This window comes from Simochromis diagramma, unplaced genomic scaffold (assembly GCF_900408965.1).
Source record: "Simochromis diagramma unplaced genomic scaffold, fSimDia1.1 OVJJ01000176.1, whole genome shotgun sequence".
In the NCBI taxonomy this organism is placed as follows: Eukaryota; Metazoa; Chordata; class Actinopteri; order Cichliformes; family Cichlidae; genus Simochromis; species Simochromis diagramma.
This window is the reverse complement of record NW_024386892.1, coordinates 4,305,333-4,320,257: the sequence shown is the minus strand read 5'-3', so window position 1 is coordinate 4,320,257 and position 14,925 is coordinate 4,305,333. Positions and strand designations below refer to the sequence as shown.

At 41.5% G+C, this 14,925-nt stretch overlaps 1 protein-coding gene across 1 annotated transcript; it reads right to left on the bottom strand.

The window, feature by feature from the left end:
• Positions 1-1,105: 1,105 nt before the first annotated feature.
• Positions 1,106-7,036, bottom strand: fgfbp3 (fibroblast growth factor binding protein 3). The gene is made up of 3 exons (XM_040034014.1): positions 6,944-7,036; positions 3,496-3,772; positions 1,106-1,707 (listed from the first exon to the last, which is right to left on the bottom strand). The coding sequence occupies exons 2-3, from the start codon at positions 3,765-3,767 to the stop codon at positions 1,266-1,268; spliced, it is 714 nt and encodes a 237-aa protein (XP_039889948.1). The 5' UTR covers positions 3,768-3,772; positions 6,944-7,036; the 3' UTR covers positions 1,106-1,265.
• Between the last annotated feature and the right edge of the window lie 7,889 nt (positions 7,037-14,925).

Sequence of the window (14,925 nt, the reverse complement as noted above, 5' to 3'; positions counted from 1 at the left end):
CTATTAAATCCAGCCTGTCCATTAATTACATTGAGCATGGTTGGGTCAACAGAGCAGTGGAGAGCATTGATCTTCAGCAAAGAACAAAGGCAGCACATTTATTTTTCTCCTGTGTCATGTTCAGCGCAAAAGTCAAGCTTTTTTAACTCTTATAACCAAAATATTACACTGTGTGGTTTTTACTCGTGTAAATACCACAAAACTCCCAAACTGTTCTCCTTTAATGGCCAAGATGTCATCACAATATTATGATTATGTGTAAAGATATGGGGTGAATGCATGGACTACTGAATGTTAATCACATGATTAGAAAGGGAAATTTGAAGCACTTTATTGTCGAGTTGCAACATTGTTAACAGTCATTTAGAAAAAGTTACAAAGTGTGTGTAAAAAAAAAAAAAAAAAAAAAAAAAAAAAAAAAAAAATTCACATCAAGAAAACAAGAAGTACTAAAATACACATGATTAAACCTAAGAATCACTATTCTCACTGTTGCCCACAGAATTATTACATTTATGTATTATCAGAAAATTTGCACATAAAATAACTTTTCAGTTTCTGAGTTCTAGAAAACACGCCTATGATGGCAAGACACACATCCAAAATCTAAACGTACTCAAACAAAAAGTGAAATCTAATACAAACTAATTGGTTTATTTTTTCCAAATAAAGAAACTTGATGCGAATTATGGGGTTTATACTGTTAGCCTCATGCTGATGAGAAGTTTTGTGTAAAGCCAACTGTAGCAGTGAGTCCTGCATTAATGAAACGTGAGCTGAACTAAAAACAAATATTAAAACACCTGGAAAGCCTGACACACCCACTGAAGGTTATTACAAAAAGTACCTTTACAGGTCGACTCTTTCCCATTTCAGATTAAATTAACAGGCTAATGATTTTCTAATAAATTAATCATGTTCAATGAACATTAACACCTTTAATTTTAATGGTTTTGCATAATTTATATTGCCTGGTAGTAATTATCTCTCCAATGTAGCATAGCTAAGGAGATGCCATGGGGCTAATTGGTTAGAGGAAAAAAGTCAGACTCTATAAAAAGCTGATGTTATCAAAGTTTTTATGTCCAAATATAACACAATGTGGTTTTTTTTTTATTAAAGCAGCTCCATGTTGAAAATGAAATTAAAGAATATATATATTGTTATAAACGAGCTGCCTGATTCTTCCCATGAGACTAAGAACATGATTTCCAGTGTTTTCAGATTGTGAATTCGCACCATCATAAATCCAAAACAATTTCTCATCAGCCTTCAAAGAACTTGACAAAGAAGGAGCAGACCGAGTGCCAGCCCTCGCTGCAGTAAGCCTGCACCGGCTCCATGTCACTCTGCATTCCCTCCTCATCCTCGGCCTCAGTCCTTTCCTCCCTCCTCTTCTTCTTCTCCTCTGCCTCCTCTTCCTTCTTCTTCCTTTTGTCCATCCTTCCTCCTCCTACACTCTTACCAGCTGGTTTCTTCTTCCCTCCTTCCTTCCCTCCCTTCTTGTCGTCTTCCCCGTTGCGCTGAGCGAGCTTCATGTGGGCCTCTCCGGGCGCCTTCTTGCAGGTTTTGGCCTTCAGGACTTTTTCCCCTTCGCAGGCATTCTGCCTTTTCTTCAGCTTTCCCACCAGCTGCTTCCAGTACTGGCTGGACTTCACCCCATAGGCCTGGCAGAGGTCTGGTTTACCAGCGTAACGACACCAATACCTGCAGGAGGAGCACAAAGGCCAAAGTCAAGAGAGCTCCACAAGCTTGGCATGGTTGGACACCATGTGCACAGACCGTTATACCCAGTGTGTCCGAATGGTTTGAATGGTATGAGTCTCATAAAGCACTCGTCTTCTCTCTCCGAGCATTCAAAGCTCTTCGGTGGTTTAAATGACATTTCTGTACTGCTTGAAGTCAGCATTATAAGTAATATTTGAATGAATAATTCAAACATTATTTACTAAGATTTATGGCAGGCAGCATGCTTCAAACTGTGCCACATTATGATGGTGGTGTGTGCACATGATGAGGCTCAGCGTCTCGCAGAGGCTTTAATCTACAGGGTGGAGCATTTATATGGATACACCGTAATAACATGGGAATGGTTGGTGATATATTAAAGTCCTGTTTGTGGCACATTAGTATACGGTATGTGAGGGGGCAAACTCCTCAAGATGGGTGGTGACCATGGTGGCCATTTAGAAGTCGGCCATCTTGGATACAACTTTTGTTTTTTTCAATAGGAAGAGAGGCCATGTGACACATCAAACTTATTGGTAATGTCACAAGAAAAACAATGGTGTGCTTGGTTTCAACGTAACTTTATTCTTTCATGAGTTATTTATAAGTTTCTGACCACTTATAAAATGTGTTCAATGTGCTGCCCATTGTGTTGGGCAGCACATTGGGCATGTTATTACGGTGTATACATATAAATGGCCCACCCTGTATATAACTGCACTTTTTGTATGTAATGCTGTTGTTTTTCTTTTTGCACTTCTGAATAGATCCTAATGGACTTTAATTGTCTTTGTACCTGTCAAGTTTAATCTAATCAAATTTATCATTAAAGCTGAAAAAGGAGGAGAAGAATCTGAGTACAGCCCATAAAGAAATCTGCAGGAAGCACAAAAGCATCCGTCTTTTCTCAGCAGTGCGCACACAGCGAGCTCTGAAACATCAGAATCGGTTATGGAGTAGTGATTTGTCTTTACGATACACTTGACTCAGGCAAACCTGGACTGTGTTACAATAATATCTGAATTTTACAACACAAGTTATTGACTTTAACTAATACCTGCAGCCTCACAAGCGAGCGAAAAGAGCACTGAGGGCATTTGCACATGTCAACTGATTTTTTTTAATGTAACCACATTTAAAAATAATGGTTGTGACTGAAGTTCTGTGTTAAAAGAATAAAACAACAATAAAATAAATATGAGTTTTCAAATGGATTTTAAAAATATCAATAACACTAACTTCATTTAGTCGGGATCTGTTGGTAAAAATCATGTTTTGTGTTCTTCATTCTACACATCAGGCAATATGGGACACTTCGTTGTAATAAGGCACCCTGAGCCTAATTCATACAGAGAACAGCAGCCTCAGAGACCGCACACGTCCCTGATTGTCAACACAACACATGTGAGTACATATGGATTCGTCCTCGTTGACCTGATCTGTCCTGCTCTTTCAGAAACACACTCGTCTGTTCGTGCACTACTCGCTGTCAGCTCATTTTTCACACTAATTTCCGCTGCTATCAGTAGACTTTGTTGGTCATTACTAAAATTAATTGTCTGCATTTTGGGATTTAAATTAACTGGAAGTTAGTGAATCACCTGCAGAGCTTTCCACTCCCACTTTAAAAGTGAGTGCAAAAACTTCTTTCCTTTTTCTACAGTCGTGTGTTCACAGGACTTTGTCTCTTTAAGTGGAAATAAACACTGAGTCGTCTGAAACAAGAGCAAAGCACCAGTATGAATGTTTAGAGGATTTATAATTCACCTTTGCAGGTCTCCTTGTGCTTCAATGCTGCAGTTCACCAGCAGGCTCACCAGACCTTCACCCGATGTCTGCCAAACACAGCGATGCCCCTCCTTGGTGGTCAGCTCTCCGGAGCCTGGCACGGAGCGATTTCTGGGTCTCTTGGCCGGTTGAGGTGATGGAGGAGGCTGACGGGGTTTGTCAGGCTTCTCCTGCCCTGGTTGGCGTTTGGCTTCAGTGAGGATGGGGACGAATAGGAGGAGGACGAGGACACAACATGGCAGGGCACTCATTGTGGCTGTTCAGGGAAGGGAAGAAAGGTTATGAAAGCTGTGAAGTATTTAGAAGCACTTTTAAGCTGGAATTAAATTCATGTTGGAGAAAACGGCAAAAATGGTAGCACCAGTTAATTTTAAGACAATCGAACTAAAGGTTACAGGAAAGAGATGATTACTAGACTTTGTGCCAGCTGGACAGCCATCATGTCATTGCAGCTTTATGTAATATTCTTGAGTGTAAGCTATGTGCTAGGTGACATAATCACAACCCTTATCAGCCAACTGGAGGAGGAAGAGGAGCACAGCTGATGGCTGAAGTCACAGCACAGTCACAGTTTGTGTAAATGTTAGAACCTCCAGTCTTTCTGGACACAAACTTTACGTCCCTGAGCAGGAATTTTCATCTGTCCAGTCTGACATTTACTCAGTCGTGTGTCCATATTTAAAATGGGAAAGAAATTATATTTGGGGATTGGAGGGATGGCCGACCATGGGACTGGTGGCATTCTTGCTAAACAATCTAGGTATTAAAGCTTGTGAGTTGGACAGGAGAAAGATCAGGCTTTGGGCTGAAAGGCAACAGTTGCTGGTTTCTTGGTTCCACTGAGCTTTGTGTGTCCAAAACACATGTTTCTGACACAGAATAAAACTCCTGCTGCTATAACTTACTGATGAGACTTCCACAGAGCCATAAAAGTCTGTGCTGTTGTGAAAAAAAGTTTGTATCCTTTAAAACAAACAAATAGATTTCCTTCATATTTTCCTGTGAGATGAGAATATTCAGTCATATTTTTAGACCTGAACAGGAAGTCGTTTGGTTTTCTTCATTTTTCATTGCTCAACAATGAGCCATCATCAGGAGAGTCCACAGTGTGTTGGAGAATCGCCATGATGTACCTCGATGACACGGAGTCGAGTATTTTTCAGTGAAGCTGAAGTTAATTTTGCAAATACAGACGTGTATTTGTCTGAATTTGTTTCCATTTGTCTGTGTAAAGACTTCACAATCTCTCTGACTGAAGCTTTGTTTGATGTGTGCTGTGAATACGTCTCAGCACAGCTGTAATCTGTAATAGTAAGCAGCACTATTCTTCATATTTCATAACCGTGTGCACAAAGGACAAGATGTTTGTAGTCCATCTATGGTCTGAATTTAACCTGTTACATTTAGGTAAATAGTGTGTTGGACAGAGTCGAGAGTGTATTTGCCAGCATTTATGATCTGATGATAATTTAGCTTTTCGGAAAGTTTCACGCTAGCCTTTCCTTTAACTGTTAATCTTTGAAGTAAGGAAATCAAATTAAAACCAACAGTAAGTGATTTTATTTGCTGCTTTAAGCTTGTCTACATGTGTAAACATTGAATGAGACTCGGGGGCTGTAAGCAGAGCCACTAAAGAAATAAAAGCTTCTTCTATCTTTACTTTCTGGTAACTTCTTGCATCAACCCATAAAATACATCTATCAAAGGACAAAAACAGATTTGTTTACAACTTTAAAATGAATTTTTGAATAGAAAGCACAATAAAAGTTTAATGACTGGTGCAACAGAACTGGGTCAGTGCACACTTCATCAGTACAGGAAGTTAGCATCGCAGCATATACAAAACTACGAGTGGCGGTTTCTACTCCAGAACATGTAAAACAGTTTAAGAGAGTTTCTCATCAGAACCCAAAGCACCAAGAAGTGCCAAAGAGCATCCGGACACATGAGTGTTAAGTGTTAACAAATGGACAATGGGCACTCAGCGGGGGGGTGAGTCTGTCGTTGTCTTATTGAAAATCAGCCAAGCGTCAGAAACACTCCACCAAGAGGAGTCCAGCCCGGACGTGGTGCTGTCAGCGAGCACTGGGGAGGCTTTCAGGACCCACCAGTACTTCCACATTTACTTATCCTCCAGAAAAAATCCTTTATTCAAACTGAATGGACTGTTTGTTATTTTTGACGCATCTTTTCTTGCATTTTATTGTGAAAATTAAGCTTCAAAGTTTTTAAATAGACTCTGTTTTCAGTTTAGCTGCTACAAGCTTGATTAATCATGTTTCCCAATTACTCTTATGTAAACACAATCTAGATTATTAGAGGAATTACTCGCGTACATCAGGTCAGTGCAATAAAACGGGCTGTAGCACTGTGTGGTAATGATGCTTTTATATGACCAGAATGAGAGCCATTAATAATGTTCATGTGTTGGAAATGGAAAATTAAATCAGCAGAGCATCAGGCTCCCGGGCCTCACGGCCGCTGTGATTTCCAGTGAGCCGATGCGTGAATTACAAGTGATGTGTGTGAGCGTGCACTCTCACACATGCTCAGTCACATCGCTCGCCAGATACAGTCAAAACACAAAGGTCGCCAAATTCTACCAGCAAGGTACAAATTAGTGTGTGATTACTGACGGCGAGGTCCACGTACAAAAAATAACTCAAGAAACACGTCAAGAAAATCTGACGCAGAGCCAGATTTTACCAGATGGACGTGAGTTTGACTCCATTTCAGTGCACAAACAAATAAAATTAGTAAACACTGTAGTTCAAGAAAGGATCCTAACCCGTCTCCCAGCTTCTAAAGTTCAGCATCACTTCTACTTTCTGCTGTTTGATTATTCAAAGACAAGCTGCCGCCAAAAATCCTCCCTTAAAGCCTCAGAAATAGAAAAACAATCATTCTTGATGATCCAAAATCCCACAGTCCACGTTCCTGTGGATCAACACCAAAGAGTCTAAAGTGACATTTCTGAATTGAACAAAGAGTTTCAGGATGCACAGCATTAGAACGGAGCAACGATTGCATGGTATTGTTTGGATTTGAAAAAACCTGGAGGAAAATAATAAAAGCATTTCTTCATAATCAAGACTTTGTGTACGGCTACACTTCATGCAGTTGTATGTTGACATGGCGCTCCCATATTCGTCTCCCTCACTTCCCTTTTTTTAACATCTTCAGGAACAAAAATGACACCAAACATCTGTTTTCACAGTAAGCGTCACGTTTCTGGAGATAAAAACAAAGTAAAATATTTCTCCCCCAACCACCCCTCCACTCCCTTTGCACCCTCATCAATAAGTCATGACAAAAAACAAAAAAAGACCTTTCTTTGTTGTGTCTAATATTTTCTCAGACAGTTTGAGGAAGCAGTGGAGATGAAGAGAAGGTTAGCTGTTGATGAGTGGAGGCCCGGTGCTCTTACCATGTGACGCTCCTCGGCTCCGAGTCGCTCTGAGACTGAGGGGGCCACAAACACTCGGATAAAAGAGGGGAGAAGAGGAGGATAAAGGAGGAGGAGGAGGGAGGGAGGGAGGTGGGGAGGTGGGGTGGTTTTGGGGGGGGGGGGGAGACTGCTATACCAAGAAGTCTAAAAAACAAGGACACCTCCCACATTCTCCCCCCAAAATACATGTGTGAAAGCAGCACAATGGACACACTTGCCAAGGTCTCTCGCTCTGTGCCACGCTGACGACATTTTGAGGGTTTGGATGCATCGCTGTCATTCAGCTCGGGGAGAAAACGCCGCTTTGTTCCTAACTGGAGAGTTTTCTGTTGTAAGGTGCTTTACAAATTCATCCACTGCACAGTCCTCTCACATTTAACTCTAGGACTAGCTGTTATTGTTTAATGAATCTGTTAATTATCACGTATTAACATTTCTTACTGAAACTGTGTGAATGTTTGTGGGATTACTTAAAAAACGAGCTCTGTCCTGACTTACTTTGGCCTTTCGTAGCCTGCAGAGCGTCGTCGATGTTTTGGGTGTGATGGAAATGAATGTGTGGCACAGCTGACTGTGTCACAGAAACATCAAGTTTGGGGTTTGTTTGAATAGAGCGTAACAGCTGAGACTGTGATAATCACTGATAAGAGACGTACATCTTTTATATACAGCTCATGTAATTACACTTCTTCCCAGTTTTCCAGCATCTCTTTGGTGTTTTTAAACCTTAACCCCAACAAACTGACTCCGTGTGCTGCCCACACACAGGGACACAGTCACTTCAGTTCAATTCAGTTTTATTTACACAGCACCAAATCACAACAACAGTCACCTCAAGGTGCTTTATATTGTAATATAGACCCTACAATAAAACACACAGAGAAAAACCCAACAATCACGTGACCCCCTATGAGCAGCACTTTGGCGACAGTGGGAAGGAAAAACTCCCTTTTAACAGGAAGAAACCTCCGGCAGAACCAGGCTCAGGGAGGGGCGGGGCCACCTTCTGTGATTGGTTGGGGTGAGAGAAGAGCTCACCCCAGAGTCAGACAGTGGGAAGGAAAAACTCCCTTTTAACAGGAAGAAATCTGGGAAAACCCGACGGATCTTTTACAATTCAACCCTGATCAGTGCTTTAGCTTTCTTTAGTCTCTAACCTGTAACAGAAACATGTTTTGGTGCTGCTGGGATTTTCTTTCAGGACGTTACAGAGCAAACAGTGTGTGAACGGTCTGTGAGCAGTTATAAATGCCTCGAGTTCAGCCAGAGCCCTTATGGGGTGCTGGACCACAGTTTGGGACCCACTCGCCAAAGCAGGGCAAGACAAATTTATTAGTACAGAAGTTTTTTGTCACAAGGAAAGTGCTTCACATAATAAAGACATAATGGCATGAATAAAAGATTTAAAGTGCACACAGGGTACCAAGAAAATAATCCAATATAAAAAGCTGTTTTAGAGCTGTTAGCTTCAGTCATCAATATTGCTTTACCAGGTGACGACTGAACGGTTCATTACTTATTAGAGTGTAAAAAGAATCAAGGAAAGAAAACATAATAAAGCTGCTCATCATCTGCTCTACTCGCAATGCCACGATTAAAACTTTCAGGATATTCTGTGTTTATTTTTCCAGCCGAGTCCTCTGAATGATGACATGTTGCTTATTGCAATAAAAGCTTGTATAAGCAGAATAATACATAACAGTTCATCCTTACTTACTCATTTCTTATTCATACTGAATCTTGAAAGAGAAAGTATTACAGCATCACTACACCCTTATTCCAAGCTAAAACATCTGCCTGGAATAAAACTTTGTATGTGGAAACAAATATTTTGTTCCTTCTGAAGCTGGTTGTGACTTTAACCGATGCACATCCAGAAATCCGTGCAACACAGACCAGCAGTGATTTAAAAGAGGAGAGTAAACAAAGAATGCAGCGGTGACTGGTTTGAAGCTAAACTGCATGCATCTGCAGAATGATCTATAATGCATGCAAACTCAGAGTCATTTATTTCGTTTTCTGCCGGCCCGAGTCTGTCTCTCCTCCCCTCTGTCACTGTATTCATAACGCGAATTCAGCCCTCGGCGAGATGAATGAGGAGAATCTTCTCTCCTCTCCAGGACAAAGGCTCGTGCAGGAATCTGGGTCACAGCTTAACCCCCTGCTGGCACTCTTGTCATCACTGCCCAGCTCCTTCTCATTCAGCACAGGGGTTGGTGGAGCTCTGAGTGCGCCTCTCTCTTCACCCCTGCGAGCGCTGCCAAAAATCCTCTTGGCCAAAGAAGGACACTCTGAAAAACAAGTCGACCGTGCCATGACTACGCCGTTCCGCCCGGTCCGGGCCAATCAAGAACAAATTTGTCACCTTGTTTTCGGTTATAAGTGCTCCTCGAGCCGAGCGGCGTCGCTCTGATCTGCATTGTTTACTCGAGTTTTAACAGAAGCAGCTCAGTGTGTCAGCGTTTGTGTGCAGTGAGGATGAATAATTTATAGACGGATGATCCATCTTCCTGCGTTATTTTTAGGGCTTTGTTTGTCAGCCAGAGACTTTTTAATATATATTTTCAATAAAATAAGGCCAAATAGAAACCGTAGTCTGCACTCTGTAAAACTACTAGTGTTCAAATATTTGATTAAAAGGAAATGAGATTTGTTTCATTTTCTTAGCAAACCTTCAGACAGAAACATTCTGGCATATTTTGACTTTGTCAGGTTGTTCTGGTCAGTGTGTTAATTGCTAACATTTACATTCACAGTGCTCTCTCTCCTTTTAGCTTTGATTTGTCTTATATCTAATTCTTCAGCTTAGCCACCCATTATCCACTCATCTCAAAATAAGTTCTGTATCTAACCTCACTAACAAAGTTGCCCAGTCTGTGGTCAAATACATGAGTCCAAGCAAAAACACCCTCAGCTGTCAGCGTGATCACACCAAAGGCAAAGGAAAGTCTAAGCAAGGCATAGAAAACTGACGGCAGACGACACAAGAGGCAAATCCACATTTAAACAAGTTAAACTAACTTTGCAGAAAAACTCACTTCCCTTTGCACTGTGAAAACTCGTCAGCTGGGATTTCACCAGCAATCAGAAATGGAAGACGAGCTTCTTGATGTCATTGGAAGGCAGCTGAAGATGCATTGCTCAACTTTACTCATGGATAGAGAAAGAGAGAACAAAGGAAGGGCCTGGAGGAAGGTTAGTGATATTTTAAGACTTCACAGTAAGTTGTGAAAATATATATTAATCTAACTTCAGCAGATCCAGGAGCTTAATCTCTTCCTGGTCTTCTTGTTGGCTGTTGGGAGTGAATGATTGTCAGTTTCCAGTGCAGAAGCAAGCAGCCACATGTCACATGGCCTTTTGCTGCAAGTCCTCCACTTTCCTGTCAGTCTTCACTGCTCTGCTATCCAATAAAGGCAAAATGCCCTCAAATAATCTTTAAAGCATAACAAGCAAAAAAGCATAATTCTAAACTGCAGACTGTGCAGACACGCTGTCACTGTGGAGCATCATAAGTCTGACATGTGATTCAGCAGACACACAGTCTCAGTGTTGGGAGGTTAGAGAGTTGGCAGTGGTATAAGTTATACGTTCATTTTCACCAGCACGAACAGTTTCGTGCAGATGGAAATGAGCTCATAGCTAAATGTGGTACAATGCCATTATGTATTTTATGCACTGAGCCTTCTTCAGTTTGACACAAATGCCAGTAGATGACCTCCTGCACCACAGCCGATATTTAAACATGTATTAGCAATGAAGTAACATATTTATTTATTGGGATTTGATCTTTATAAAGACTTCATTCATTCAGCATTAACATGTTTCTAGCACTTCTGCTTCCTGGAGGAAGTATCTGTGTCTTCTGCATATACAGTTCAGCTGTCTTCACCAGCCAGTGTCTGACTGTGTCTCCTGTGTGTGTTCAGCAGGCCTCGTGCAGCCCAGAGGACAACAACCAGAACAGAAACTTCAAACACTTAAAATAAAGGATTGTTAGAGCTGCTTTAAATATGCATCACAGGGGAGGGCGAGGGACACAGGAGGTCAGAGAGAAAGTCAGACCTTGGTAAAGTACAGCGACGGGCACCGGTCTGTTCTGTTGTGTCCTGCACATGATGAAGTGCCAGGAGCTGAGAGCCCCTCTGTGTTATCCACATTTATTATGCATGTGCTGCTGGGACTCTGCTGCCTCCTACTGGTCGTTTCTGGAAACTAACAAAGAATTGAGAGCTGGTCATTGGTTACTATAAAACATGTCAGAACATAGTAACACAGCAGTCATTCATGTTCTGCATGAAATCACTCCGATACACATTTTTATGCTGTAATAAAAGTTTTTCAAGTACTTACATGGAACCTCTGCTGGAACAGTAGGAATATTCCTAAAGCTTCCTATGAAAAACATGCTTTTATTCCTGCTGGGAGTGAGCACATTTCTGACTCACTATGCTGCACAAGCCTCGATTAAAACACCTGTTGCCTATTTTAACCTCTTCTCTCTGACCAGTTTTCAGTCTCCAGTTAAGTAAGTGTGTGTGTGTGTGTGTGTGTGTGTGTGTGTGTGTGTGTGTGTGTGTGTGTGTGTGTGTGGATGCACCGATGATGACTTTGAGTCCTTGACTGCAAACAGAGGCGTCCACTTTCTTGTTTTGAGCAGTTGTTGAGAGACAGCCGCAATCAGCGCTCCACCATCATCGTCACCTCCTCTGCTGTGATTACTGCCGTGATTATGACACCAAACACTGACCTTCAGACTGTGTGTGTGTGTGTGTGTGTGTGTGTGTGTGTGTGTGTGTGGCTGAGGAACGTGAAAGAGATGAGAGTGAAGAAGAGCCGACTCTCATTGAAAACCCATTTGAGAGAGCTGCTGGCATGTTTAAACTGCTAATGATGTGAAGGATGAGCTCGGCTGAATTCGTTTAGACTCCCTGTCCTGTCTTTTTATTTGCACATTAACACATTTTGTATATGAATCATGCAGAAAGCACCGACTGCACAGTCCAATCAACTTGACGTGTGGTTTATTATCCAGGGAAAATTTGTTTTCCCACCTCAAAATTAAAGTTCTTCATTCACCAAATGTCAACATGATCTGAAGTTTCCGTGAGCAGTGTTGGGCAAGTTGCTTTGAAAAAGTAATTAATTACAGTTACTAGTTACTTCTTCAAAAAAGTAACTGAGTTAGTAATTGAGTTACAAGATTCTAAAAGTAATTAATTACTTACTTTAAAAAAAAATGTTTAACTCTCTGGGGTCCAGGGTATAATTGGCCATTTTTAACTACTTTTGATGTTTTTGACAAACTGTATTAACAACATTGATCTAATATCAGACAAAAAACATCGTAGAAAAAGTTATATTTTTACTGTAACAACCACAAACATGTTTAATGAATCATATTTCATAACTTTAAATACAAATATAAATGGTCAATTTTAAAATCATATGCACAAGTTTTGCAAACAACAAAGTTTATTTGCATCCATTTACCTTTTACTCCCTTTTTTTTAATAATCATTTCAAACTATTTACAGAACAATCAGCTGTTCTACATTCAATAAGATGCCACAAATAATTTGTACCACTCCAAAAAAATAATTTCTGTCCACTATAAAGGAAACATCACAGCCTGATACCTGCAGGTCTGACAGCAGCAGGTGTATCACTCCACAACACGACACGACACACTAACTACACAAGACAACACATGAACTACACACTGCAAACACGCTAAACGTCATAAATCTCTCACATCTCAACACTTGCTCTCTCTCTCTCCCTCTCTCGCCGTCACTCCTAAATCTTCCGCCTCTTCCTAAACAACCAAATGTCATGTCGCCATATCATTTTTGATTGGTCGACATGGTGCATTTTTCCACCAACATGAAAGGGCAGGTTTTTTTGGGGGGGGGGGGCATAAGCAGAGAGGTCTCGCTGCGCTGTCCTTAGACAGTAAACGTGACGAAACTATTGAGGAGAAAACGCCGCGTATATATTGTTTATCATGACTCTGGTTTTACTGGCCTGTCAACACAGTTTATAAACTGGTATATGTCACCTTGTTGCTTTGTCTGTAAGTGGTCGTGTGATTGGCTTACCACGACTGCTTTATTCTTCCTCAGTCAAACAGCAGCACTCGTGCGATTGTTTTGCTCCCTTAGCTCGCTAGTTCTTGTTAGTAATGGAAACGGCGTTGTAACGTTAGAAATAGTAATTAGATTACTCGTTACTGAAAAAAGTAACGCTGTTATTCCCATCACTGTCCGTGAGTTTGTGCAACCCTGATGATCCCGAGGGAAACTGATCTTTTTTTCCATTAACCTGAGCAATCTAATCAGACTGGTTTTCATTCAGCAGGCAGTAATGTTACACTGCAGCGCACATACTGAGACAAATTCATTCTGCTGCTGTCACCTCGGGGTGGGACTACATCAGAGCCCACAGGTTTTCAGCTGCAGGAGACGGCAGCGATCCGGAGGGAGAGCGTGAAATAGAAATCATTCCTTCTTGGTTCATTTTCAGCACTACAGACATTTCTTTTCTTCTTTTTTTAAGTCTCTGAAAGAGTGTCTTGATACATCCTCAGTCATCCTGGTAAGTAAATCTCCAAAAGTTGATTCTGTTCATCTGGACGTAGCGTTCATGTGTCTTGATACATGCCTGTTCAATATCTACAGCAGGGGTGTCGAACTCGAGGCCTCGAGGGCCGGTGTCCTGCAGGTTTTTTATTAATCACCCCGGGTCAACACACCTGAATCACATGATTAGCTCCAGGCCTCTGGAGAGCTTCAGGACATGTTGAGGAGGTGGTTTAGTCATTTAAATCAGCTGTGTTGGATCAAGGACACGTCTGAAACCTGCAGGACACCGGCCCTCGAGGCCTGGAGTTCCCCACCCCTGCTTTACAGCTTACTTTTTACAGGGACGATTTATAAAATGCTGTCAGCTGAGTATAAAGACTTCAAAGTGTACAAGTCAGCGCTCGCAATTCAGTCACTAACTTCCACAGCTTCACAAGCTCTCAAGCACGCACTGCTAGCTGTCAAGCTGCTGGCTCTTTGTTGAGTGCAGAGGAGCCGAGGACAGGAGGCGTTTGTGCACAGCAATGACCTGCACAGAGCATCAGCCATGAGTAACAAAGACCAGCGTGCGTGGTGCTTGTTGCAGTTCTGTGTCTGAGTCTAACAGAGGATTGTGTACTTCAAAGTATTAGAAAGCTAAGGGCTGTTTTTCAACGTCTCATGCAGCCAGTGGGCTAGAGTCAGCTAGGAGCACCATGCTTTCACTGTTTTATGTGTATTAGTGAATACTGCAGGGGAATATGTTTGAAATGTGCAAGTTGTTAAGTGGAACCTTTCTAAAGCCACTGAATGGACCGCTGCATTGTGTGGACGCATTAATATTTTTATACCTGATTCTAGTTTGCTGCTAAATCTCTTTCACACTGTTGGAATTGCAGCTACTCGAAAGCAAACACACACCAAGAAATCATTACAATGAGTTTCACTTTGATCTGCCAACATGCAGAGCGGTTTAAAGCTCTAATGTGGAGCCGTCACCATAGAAAGCAGCAGCAGCACTGAGAGCTCACTCAGCCAGAAAACAATTCACTGCAATTACAATGTTTACTGCTCTTCATGGCAGCAGGTGGACCTATCAGGGACCTCCGTCTGTGACCCAGCATCTTTGTGTTATTTTATATTTTCTTTGCTTATTATACATTGAAATAATGTTAAGTTCTTCTTATTATTAGTTTGTCTTAGTTGAGTTTCAGTCTAGTTAATGTTTCTGCTGATCTCCTGAGTCGTTTCCTGTCCTCTGTGCAGACACGTTGTCGAGCTTGTGTTGTCTTGTCCACATTCTGTTATGTTTCCTGTTTTACTTTGAAGGATCTGGTGTTCCATGTTCAGTGTGTTTAGTTTTATGTTTTATGTCCCCTGCTGTTCAGGTTCGTTTCT

Bases quoted from the DNA above. Each gene is read 5' to 3' on its own strand.
- fgfbp3 (XM_040034014.1), bottom strand. From the start codon at position 3,767: ATGAGTGCCCTGCCATGTTGTGTCCTCGTCCTCCTCCTATTCGTCCCC. The intron at 1,708-3,495 runs GTGAATTATAAA...CTCCTCCTGCAG, and splicing joins GCACAAGGAGACCTGCAAAG to GTATTGGTGTCGTTACGCTG.